Source organism: Drosophila mojavensis, unplaced genomic scaffold (assembly GCF_018153725.1).
Source record: "Drosophila mojavensis isolate 15081-1352.22 unplaced genomic scaffold, ASM1815372v1 contig_277, whole genome shotgun sequence".
NCBI lineage: Eukaryota > Metazoa > Arthropoda > Insecta > Diptera > Drosophilidae > Drosophila > Drosophila mojavensis.
In genome coordinates, this window is record NW_025318822.1 from 581,693 (window position 1) to 593,732 (window position 12,040).

Genomic DNA, 12,040 nt, shown 5'->3' on the forward strand with positions numbered 1-12,040 from the left:
TGCTGTCGACAATAAAAAATGGCAAATGCGTTTATTATAAGCCCAGAGCTTGGCACACAAAGAAAGCAGAGAGTGAAAAAAAGAAAAAAGAAAAGGAAACCCCAACACGGAAAATAAAACAGAAAGAAGCAGAATATTGCAAAGCGACGCCAAAATTGTCACAACTGTAAAATGCGCAATTGCGTCGGCTCGTAAATCTTAGCTACAAAAGGACACACACAACACACACACATGCACAATGCTTGCACACACACACACACTCACATATGCTGGTGATTGGCTTACTAAACGTCGCAACTACGGACTGATTGCCACGGCTATAAAATGTGCAGCCTGCTTAAAACATAAAAATGCCAGACCAAGCCTGGCCAAAAGCACTCGCAGCAGCAGGAGTAGCAGCAGCAGCAGGAGCAGGAGCAGGAGCAGGAGCAGGAGTCGCAGCAGCAAAGTGGCTGCGTAAAATATCAAGTAATGCCAAATCCCAAATGCGAAATGCGAAATGAGTTGAGTGCTACAAATCGTAAAGGCTGGCAACCCAAACAACTAGACATGGCCATAAAGTCCACAACCTACTCTAACACACACACACACACATGAGAACTATATAGACGCATGGTAAAAACCCTTTATGTAGCTACGACTAAACGACAGCTCGTAATTGTGTAAAATCTTTGGCGGCGTCTTCGATTTTCGGTCCTGGCCTGCTGAATCAGCAAAGTCTCTCTCCGCCCTCCATTGAAATATCCAAATTATTTCGCTGGCAAATTGCTAATAATAACTTGTATTACAACTACAGCCACCGCCGCTGCTGCACGACCCGGCCCCGCCCGGCCCCTCGACCCCTCGGCGCGGCCCGGCACAGACAAGCCCGTGACAAAGGCAAATAAACAATGAGACCAATAAAAATCCGCTTAGGCTTTCATAGGCGTTTTTTATGACAACAATATAAATGCAAAAGCAAAAATTCATGCACATAGTTGTTGTCGTAGTTGTTGTTGTTGTTGTTGCTGTTGTTGTTGTTGTTGTAGTTGTTGTTGTAGTTGTTGTTGTAGTTGTTGTTGTTGTTGTTGGCCCCCAAAAATGGGAACCCTTCAACATGTCAGACCTTCCTTCGCACGATAAATTTCACCTTGACTCTGTGCCCGTGTGTGCGCATGTGTGTGTGTGTGCGTGTGAGTGTGTGTGTGTGTCGAGCAAAGAATGCCAAATGTTTGTTCTATAACCATGAAATTTTTGCTATCCTGTTACCCGCTCACTACAACTGAGTGTGTGTGTGTGTGAGCCTTTTATGATAATAGTTTCGTGTTGGCAAAATTTATTTATCTGATTTGCGTCCTTCTATAGTCGCTCTCAAAGTAAGAACTTCTGTCTGCGTGTGTGTGTGTGTGTGTGTGTATGTTCGCTCTTGTGTGTGTGCATCAAACAAATAAAAATTATGTTAAAACATGCAAATACGCGTTAACTTTTGATTTATGGCAGACCAAGACGAATCGAAAGGAGCTGCTCCTCCAGCGCTAACTGTTAATAATGATTGCGCTAGTTAGAGTTAGTTTTGTGGTTACAGTCGCTTAGCGCTTTCGAAGGGGGGGAGGGAGTGGAGGCGTGCGCAAATGAAAATTGATTCGCCTTGCCGTGCAATGGAATATGTCGCATTACTTTCCCTCGTTTTACCCTCCCGCTGAACCTTTTGCCGTCGACTAATTGAAAAAGTTGAAGCCGAAATTTTGGAGCCTGGCCCATTACGGAAATTAAGCGCGTGCGGTTTTTTTAAACAGCAAAAAAAAAAAAGGGAATGGTAAAAAAACACACAAAAATTAAGAAAACATAATCTGGCAGAAAATTTTGCTGCGACACGTTTATAAATAGCAGACGGGTAAGTGGGTCGGTGGGTTGGTGGGTCGGTGGGCTGGTGGGGCGAACCGCGGCTGGATGCCTTTTTGCGCAACCTTTGGTCCGTGTCATGCCAGTGATACCTTTGGCATTCATTGCCATAATTTCCTGTAATAAGACCGATGCGTCGACTCCTGCCAACAACAACAACAACAACAGCAACAACATTAGGAAGCGCGACACGAGCAACGGCAAGGGACTCGCTGACCCAGGGTCGCCCTCCATACGCACAGTCGCACGCACAGGCGGGGAAGGAAGCCCGGGGCCAGGCCAGGTGACAGTCATGATTTCCTTACCTTTACTTGCCGGCGGTTTCCGTGTGGCCCAATTCGTGCGAATCGAGCGCGAGCCCAGCCACTGCCCATTCATGGCCGTAATGGCGCTCTCAGCTTCCTGCAAGTAAAAACCAAAAAAGCGAAAGTTGAGAAACGCGTGCCGGACTCACATTGAGCTCATAGATATGGGCGACGGCATGAGACTGCATTACAATAGCCGAGTCGCGCCTTGCTTACCGATTTCTTGATGAAGGACACAAATCCATAGCCCTTCGACTTCAAGGTTTGTGGATCGCGCACCACGCGGCAGTCGCTGCAAAGAGGAAAAGGCGAGAAATGAGAAGTGATTGGGAATGCAAAATAATAAATAAATTAGTTATAAGTTTTTCAATATTTATTTAATATATTTATTTTATTTTCATATTTTGTGGCAATTTATTCCTTTTTAGTGTAATAATTTATTCAAATATTCAATTTATCTATTAAGCATATATATTTTTTTCTTTTCATCTTTTTTCTCACTTTATTTCTATTTAATGAAGTAAATTATTCAAATATTTATTTTAATCTATTATATTTATTATTAATTTCTCTTCTTTTCATATATTTTCTCACATTATTTCTATTTAATGCAATAATTCATTCAATTGTTTGTTTTAATCTATTAAATATATTTCTCTTTTCATATTTTTTTTCCCACTCTATTTCCATTTAATGTAATAATTTAATCAATTATTTCTTCTAGTCTAGCTCAGCATATCATATCCCTGCAAAAAAGAACTACGGCAACTGGAGATCTGCTGCCTTGCAAGCACTCTTAAGGCTCTCTTCAAGCCGAAGGCAAAGCCATAAATTTATTGAAATAGTTTTACAGCAATTTGAAATTAGTTTCGCTATAGTATAACGACAGCAGAAGAAAAGCGAGGAACATATTTATTTATCTTCTTTGTAGTACAAATTGTTTCATCTCAACACTTCAAGAGCGATTTAGTTGATTGCCCAGCGACCGCGCCTCAAATTGATTTCCCACAGCCATAGCCAGAGTCCGAAAATTCTTGGGGCCGTGGGGCTGTCGGGGCTGTCGGGGCAACGGCTAAGCTAAGCTAAGTTGCCAGCAAAGTTTGGCAATTACCCCCGATCCGGCAGTTTAGTTAACATAGTGCCGGGAATGTTGGCAATGGTGGCTGGCAACTTTTTTTATGATTATTATAAGTAAACTGGGGGCAGAGGCGGGCCAAGTCGGGCGAGCTGGCAGACGGCTTATTAAATATTCACACGCGCCGCGCATTTAACAAAGCTGAATCAGAAATACGCCAAGGCCCCCAACATAATGCCAAAACCAGGCAACAAACAAAGAAAAAACAAAATACGCCGTAAAAGCTCAGGCAGAACACACACACACAGAGAGACATAGACAAAAGCAAAAACAAAAACAAAAACAGGACAAGGAACACCGCACGCATAAAAGTTTTGACAAAGAAGTCGTTGGCCCCGGCCTAAGAATGCGACGGCGGCTGATCCCAGTGCGCCGCACGAACGAGTCCGTATCCGATACGGAATATCTGTATCAAAGTTCGTCCCGGTTGTTTGCATTAAGCGTTTTGACATGGCCGCTGCCATGGCAAGCAGATGACAGCCGCATATGAAAAGAAAGTTATTTAAGTTCGCGCTGCCAGCAGAGCGACGCAGACTGTTCGAGCCGATAATCCGGAGGTGGCGACATGGGCGGTTTCCGGTTGCCTGCGCCCATGTGCGTGGCGCAAACATATCAGCGATGATGATATCGAAGATATGCATCGGCCAGGTGCCAATCGAGTGCTCAATAGGCCGTCAAGCAGCCGCTGAAGCGCGTAGTTGATTTTACCATTTGAGCCGCTGGGAGCCTGGCAACCGTTGGCAGGAGGCAATCAAAGGACATGCGCCGCTCATTAGCACGACAAAGTCAGCGACTAGCTAAAAGCCTTGCGGCCAAATCAAAGCCCAAATCATTTTAATGAGTTTAAAATTATTAACATTCGCAATTGCTTCCGATAAGGGTGGACTGTTCTCGGGGGAGTAGCGGGGGGTTGCGGGCGATGCGGTGGTGCGCGCATTGATGGAACAAACAAGCGCATAATCCAAAAATCAAATACTTTAGCCAACATTTTCTACAAGTCGCCGGCGGGCAGGACATGCCACAGAGCCTCTGTCAGCCATTTGGGCCGAAACTTTGCGCCTCCAACAGCAGTTAATTAAGTCAAGTTTCTGCTGTTGTTGTTGCTGTTGTTGTTGCTGTTGCTGTTGACCATTAGCTTCAGCCGCTCGAGTCCTTTCATGCCGAAAAACAGCAAGTTAAATATTTAAGAATCTTTTGTTATTGTTGTTGCTGCTGTGATTGCTGCAACAATTTAACTCGAGCGACACTTTCTGTTTACTTTCAGCAGCGACTGTCGGGCCGCGTCGCACAGTGGCTGCCAGCAGAGTTCGCTTAAGTGAAATTAACATAATATACTTTTCCGCGGCGTTATGAAATTTTTATGTGTGCCAACGCAAGCGAATTACTGAGTTGATGCAAGCAACCGCCTCACATGCGCCTGCCCCAGCCCGCTCACCCCGCTCACCACCTACCAAAATATAAAATGGCCGCACACCTGCCGAAAAAGATGCGCCCAGGTAGGCAGCCACGAGAGCGGAAAGTAAATCGTGAGAGTGGAAATTTGCATTTTAATACTTACGAGATTTCGCCGAATGGTGTGAATGCTTCGCGCAATTGCTGAGTTTCAATTTCTGAGCTCAAGTCCCCCACAAAGATGTGGAATTGTTCTGCAAAAGATAATGAAAGCAGAGAGAAATAAGTTCAAGTTTATGCACAACTAAAGAGAAGCGACTATTAATGATGTTGCTACAGCTCATCTTCAGCCATCTCGACTCTGCTCAATTTTTAGTTAATTTTTCATAAATATCTCTCAGAAATTTCAAGCGCGAGTAGCAGCAGTAATTATTTATTAACATAAAGTCAAGTGCTGCCTCTTAAGCTGAATCGAGTCACTTAACCTTATCAAAATTGAGAGCTTGGCAAACTCTTTGACTTATAAGCTAATTATGTTCAGACTGTATAGCCTTATATGTGAAAGGGATTTTTGGGAGCATTTATGCAGTCTGAGATGTTGGAAACTCACGATAAATTGTGAGTATTTGAGAGTGTTACCAGAATGATGTATAGTAATAAAGCCAAAACTGTCTGTGATCAGTCTACTGAGTAAAGCATAATCTAGATTATGTCAGTCTAGATTTGCTTTGTCAGAGATTTATTATATTATATATTTATTATTTAGATATTTCTAAAGAGATTATGGTTATTCGTGCCGCTTTCACTCCATACCTAATATGCCTAATCGTACTCATTCGTACCCATCGACTTGATCATATCAAGACGGTGCTCGTAGTTCAAGCGTATGAGTGAACTACCATACTGAGCAAATTCTCTTAACTGACCAAGTTTTACATACATAGTCAAAATCGGAAGCAATGCAACCACAGTTGATTGCTCGGGTTTAGAACAAATTGTAAAAAATTTCCAGAGGAGCAAGAAAATAGAATTTAAGTAATTTACATTATCACGACTATCGTAACATTTTTTTAGTAAATGTCACTAAATAAATTATTCTTAAATAACTGATTTCGCCTAGCCACAAAAAAAAAAGTTAGAATTTAGTTCGTGTTGCCAACAGCAGCCAGAAACAAACAAAGCTCAATTTTTGATACTTTATTTTAGCAATGTTTTTAGTTAAATTTTTAGGTTTCTTGATAATTTCTTCAATACAGTTTTGGGGCTAACTATTTATTGTAGCTTACGGAACGCATTGCAATTAACAATTTTACTAATTAAAGACACTGAATCACAAGTGAAATACTTGATGCAGTCGTCCACATTTCAAAAGATTTTGTGAGAGGCTCAATGTGAGTAAGGCATTACAGTCACAGATGGAGGACATATTCCCACACACACAAACACAAACACAAACACACACACACACACAGTCACACATATTTAGACATAAACGAGCTGTGTATATGAAAATCAGCGAGTGCACAAATTCAAAGGCTTGCGCTGTCATGCGAACTACACACACACAAACGCAAAGAGCAAGATGCACAATGCACGCTCACACACACACACACATAAGCACATGGGAATACACACACACACACACACACACACATCGAGTCAAAACGCAATAATTTATTATTATTTTTGTGTGCTTTGTCTCTTTGGCACAGAAAAAGTCGCAGCGTTTCAGTTGCTGTCGCGGTTGCTGCTGCCGTCGCTGCCTGCGTCGACGTCGCCGTCGCCGTCGCCGTTGTCGTCGACTGCTTGTGCCGTTGTCCTTCGTATGCTTTTGTGTCAGCTAAGCTAAGGCTGAGTAAAACTGAGGGTTGGCAATAGGCTAAGGGCCAGCGTAGTGGGATTTTGGGGGTCGTCACACACACACACACACAGAATGAGAGACACACACACATATATACACTCACAGAGCCAGAAGTCTTACCCTAAATAATTAGCACTATTCAACTGGGGCATGACGACGGCGACGGCAACGGCGACGGCGACGGCGACTGCGACGTTGGCGACGTTGACGGGCGCGGCTGTGACTGCCGGCTCGACTGCGGCATGTCCTACGTCCTGTGTCCTTGTCATCATAGTCGTCGCTGTCGTCGCTGTCGTCGCTGTCGCCGTCATCGTCGTCGTCTGCTGCACGTGCAGAAATTAACATTTCCGGTAATTTTGCGAAAATGAAAAGCAAAGCGAAAAATTAACGGCAGCAGAAACGTAATGCGGAAAGCTTTTGTGTTAAATAAATATTAAAAGCAATTCGCCAGGCCAAGCCACAGTCACATGACGATGATGAGTAGTGACTGGGACAGAGAGTGAGAGGGAGATGGAGAGAGGGGGGTAAAGAGAGACTGCGCTGGCAGCTGTGTGAGTGAGCCGTTAAAGCTGGGATGTTGGCTTTTAAAACACAAACCGAAACGAGTAAATCGCTGCTGCTGCTCCTGCTCTATGTGTGTGTGTGTGTGCGTGCACAATTTTTATTTAATTGTAAATTGGGTATACGCCACCATTAATGAGCCCATTGTAAAAGCAGACGGCGGCAAGGCTTAGCTGACACTGACTCAAATTGCGATACACGCAGCTCCACCAATTGTCATTATTGTGAGCCAATTGTGCTTTGCCGTTGTCGCTCCACCTTGATGTGGCTGCTGCTGCTGTTGCTGCTCCTGCTGCTGTCGCTGCTCCTGCTGTTGTTGTCAGCTCAAAGGCAAAGCGACGTTTGAGGCATGCACGCAACCTGCGAATGGCTGCCCGGTTGACTGGCTGGCTGGCTGGCAGACATACTTTTGGCTTATTGGAGCTGGAACCAGCGAATGTAATATTCATGAGCCGAAACGAAAAGCAAAGTTCTTATTGCTGACATCGAGAGGGCGACAGAGAGAGAGAGATAGATAGAAGGAGAGAGAGAGACATGTACGCTAATTGCAGTCAAAGGCTGCTTTAAATTTGCCTGAAATGGGCAGCGGGTACGGCCTGGTTCTGTATCGGCAGCCACTTTGTTGCCTTGGGGCTGTCTGCGGGGGTGGGTGTGTGTGGTGTCTGTGGTGTCAAGGGGCTGCCAGCATTTCTTTCGGCTGGCTCGTCAGCTCGTTGCCTGATTAAAGCTGTGCGTATGTAATGAGTTAATTAAGTTTTTGGCATCGCTGAAGTAATCTCGCTCACTCTCCCTCTCCTCTCCTCTCTATATCCCCAGGAATCGTCATGTAGACCAGCACACGTGCACATCAATTAATTATAAATCCTCGGCAGGCACACGGCTTTTACAAGTGTTTTGTATATTTGCAGAGGACGCGTCTGCCCCGACTCGAAAGCGCTAACGACCTGTGCGCCGGGCAGGACATCGGATACGGCATGGAAGTACTTGTAGTGGTGGCAGCATGGCCAAGTGTGTCAGTAGTGTGCCACGCCTACTTCTCTACCTTTTCATCACTGCGAGCGGAAGCCCGACATGAGTGTCTTAGTGTGTGTGTGTGTGTGTGTGTGTGTTTTACAGCTTTACTTAGCTAGAGCTGCCAGAGTTGTTGTAAATTTTATGTTATCCGTTTCCATTGTTTGTGTTGCCTTTATTTATGTGTCGAGTCGTTGCCTGCCTCAACCCCAATGAAGAGAGAGAGCGGGGGGGAGAATGTGTGTGCGTGTGTGTGTGTGTGCGCTGATTTGCCATTGTTATTTATGCGCTTGTGCTACACCTTATTTCCTGTTTGTCTTACATAAGCTGCAACGCTTAATTACACGCAATCGCATAAAGTCGACTCGAGAGTCCTTAAGGGCCCACGGCGAATGTGGCCAATTTATCGATTGGCAACGCTGTCTATCGATAGCAAATGTGTGTCACCGCCTGGGCCATTTGCTGGAATGAAACAGATTACGCTTTTGGCATATATTTGCGCATTTTTGCATAGAAATCATTTTCAAATTCCATCCGGTCGCTGACCACACGGCGTATGCGTAATCGCAATGGCAATTATGTACTCAATGGCCAAACGGGCACTGCATCAAAGCTAAAAGCGTTTAGCGGCTAGTCACTAAAACCAACAGCTGACCGACTGCTGCGACTGCGGCGACTGCGGCGACTGCGGCGACTGCCCGCTGTCATATGAAAGCCCAAAATAAGCAAACAATTTGACGCTAACAACCGCAAAACGTGCACGACCCACAATTTGGGCGCTGCTCTGTGGGCGTGGGCCCGCCCACAGTTTAACCCAAAAAATTGATGAATATGTAAGCAAATACGAAGGACTAACACGCAGCGGGTGCTGCCACACATACTAATACATTGGATAAGTATATGCACACACACACACACACACACGGACAGACACATGTATGTAAAAAAAAAGGATCAAAGTCCTGAGGCGCGTTAATTTTACCAGACGTCAGCAGAAAAGTAAATCGGTGCCCAGTTGGGTGCGATGCTGCCCTGGACATTGGCTTCAAATATGAGCAGGAGCAGGAGCAGGAGAAGGGAGCAGGAGCAGGAGCAGGAGCAGGAGCTGGGAGCAACCCGCATGACCACAAATTATATTGAAATGTTAATAATCCAGTTGCTTAGACGTGCTGCGTGCAGCGTTTGGGGCTCGCCCCAGAAAAGGACAACTCAACTGCAAAAGGATATTTACATGGACATGGGCAGTGTCCAGGGCCGCCCGCCTGGGCTGACTTATGACTTTGATCAATGCCGGGCGGGGCACCCAATCAATTTGGTCCATTCCACATTTGCCGCATTTATGTGCCTTCGAGAGTCACTTATGCCCGCAATTTGGCACTGCGGTTATCCTGGCAATAGGATACTTGGGCAAGGAGACAGCAACAGGAGTGCTGCGCCTGCTTGCTGCTGCTCATGTTGTTATCCCAGCTTGCCGTTCGCCTGTGATATATGAGAGACAATTTGAATGTATTTGGGGCGTGCGTGGAGCAGCTTGGCTCAGCAAATCTTTAAATTAAATTTGCCCGACTCGAATCAGCGTGCATTATAAAGTATAATGTGCTTTTAATTTCATTAATTTGCAGGCAGCAAGGGCAGCGCGGGCAGCAGGGGCAGCAAGGGCAGCGGGGGCAGAAGGAGGCGGACTTGGATTACTGAATGAAACTAAAAGATCTAATTAGCGTTTACCAAGCGAGTACAGCAGAAGCAGAGACAGCAGCAGAGGCAGCAGCAGAGGCAGAGGGCAGAGCGACTGCTGCCAACTTAAAGCAAACTTTGCGCTTTAATTTCAACTTAATTACGCGCACAGCTAAGCAAATGCCCCGGCCTGCCGTGCAGCCGTTGCAAATGCAGGCACGCTGCAGTTGGCTAAACTGAAAGCCAATCAACTTATTTAGCCACCCCACTGCTGCTCCAGCTCCTGCTCCTGCTCCAGCTGTCTGTTTAATGAAACTGCCGGCACTTGAAAGGCGCGAAGCAGTCAACAGTCGTTGACATTAGCGGGGCATTAGATGCAGCTAATGCCATTGGCTTCTAGGCAGCTGAAATAGCTGAATAAATAGAGGTGGGCTCCCTTTAAACTAGACTTGTTCACTTCAGCTTATTGTTTCTTATTTGTATTGCTTCTCTGCACTGCAAATAACTGTTGACAGTTGCAAAATGTCTGCATATAAGTGAACTTTGCTCACAACTGAGAGATAGTTCCTTAAAGGAAACTCTGAGCAGATACTCAGAGAGCAACCGACTGCATCGGTTCTTTAATGAGCTCATTCCCGATCGACTTGAAGTCGTTTTCCTTTTGTTTGGCTGCGTATGTGAAATGAGCTTATGCATGTGTGTGAGAATTTATTTAACTTCTCGGGTGATTTGCACTCCTACTACATTAACCGATTGTCAAACGTATCGCTCCCTAAACGATGTTCGTGTAAAGGAAAAAAGGAAAAGAATCCCAGTCTCTTATGAGCGAGAGCGAGTGAGTATGATATATGCATATTAGTAAAGAAAGTGTAAATATTGAAACAATTAACTTTTGCATTCAAGCTATGCTTAAAATCCGCTTGAAGTTATGCAAAATGTTGTTTCATGTAATGTTAACTAACATGGCTAATGTGACTTTGATCTATGTTATAACATCAGAAGCTGGGCGGCATTTAAACTGATATCCTGCAAGTGCTCCAAAGCAATCAAAATAAATTATATAATTATTATTTAAGGATTGTTGGTAAATGATAAATACTTCTTAGAAATGCAAAGCCTTGAAAATAACTCTACTTTCAAATGAAAAGTAAAAGTGCTCAAAGTATTAAGTGAACCATAACAGCTTAGTTAAACCCACTGTTAAACCCATATGTTTTCCAATATAAGAATATTCTATATAAGCGTATACCTAGCCGCATTTTACGTATTTCTTTAATCTACTGGTGTCACACTATTGACTAAACAGACTTTCCTCTTCTTGATCCTCTTATGATAAGGTGCTTAGTTCTTACTCATCATGGCCCACCATCGATTGTGCTCAAGTAACTATCGTATTTATCGCTGGTTCTTCAACTCTAAGTGCGATAGGGCTGCTAAAGATTAGATTTTCATTTATCATACAATTGCTAATCTATATAAATGGGAAATTCGAGCATTGTTGTTCGTTCAAAGCTGCTGTTGCTGTCGCTGTCGCTGTTGGCAACAATTTCCTTGACATTGTCTATGTGTGAGTGTGAAAATCATTGCGTTCTGGTTGGGCTCCCAATTTCGCAAGCAGGAAAACGGCTGAAACAATCTTATCAAATTGTCGCGCAGATCAAATGAAATTTTCATTTTCATTTTCATTGTGGTGCGCGTCGCGTCGCTATGCGTTGAATGTCTTTTATATATATACATATTTATGTAATATACTGTGTGTGTGTGTGTGTGTGTGTGTGTGTGTGTTGTGCTGTGCCATGCTGGGGGTTGCTGACACCGAGGTTGAGCTACCTTTTCGTGCCGTTGCCGCAGAAACTTTTTGGGTTATTCAGTGACTACGTTGCACTATTCTTAGCTACTTGTGTGTGTGTGTGTGTTGTCGTTGTCCTTGTTGTTGTTGTTATGGTTGCTGTTGTTGTTGCTGCCATCGCCGTCGTCATCATCCCATTCCTCGTCCGCACCGCGACCGTCTAACGTGTAAAACAATGACTCATTAAGACTCATCTAAATTCTAATGAGATTCAGTAACTATTAAAAACAAAACATGCCAGAGCCAAAAGCAACAACAACAACAACAAGAGCAACAACAACTGTAGCAAAGGGTTGCTGCCCTAGAGGCAACGACTTCTCTACACCAGCACCCCCACTCACACTCACACTCACACTCACACACACACACAC

The 12,040-nt window shown here is 44.4% G+C and overlaps 1 protein-coding gene across 5 annotated transcripts in view; it reads right to left on the reverse strand.

Moving 5' to 3' along the window:
* Positions 1 to 12,040, reverse strand: part of LOC6573952 (nucleolysin TIA-1) — a 66,392-nt gene that overhangs the window by 9,290 nt on the left and 45,062 nt on the right. For all 5 annotated transcript variants that reach the window (XM_044008243.1, XM_044008240.1, XM_044008241.1 and 2 more), the window contains exons 3-5: positions 4,880 to 4,967; positions 2,403 to 2,478; positions 2,187 to 2,283 (exon numbers count right to left, since the gene is read on the reverse strand). In XM_044008243.1, the coding sequence (XP_043864178.1) occupies positions 2,187 to 2,283; positions 2,403 to 2,478; positions 4,880 to 4,967 (261 nt within the window). The remainder of the gene's footprint in view (positions 1 to 2,186; positions 2,284 to 2,402; positions 2,479 to 4,879; positions 4,968 to 12,040) is intronic.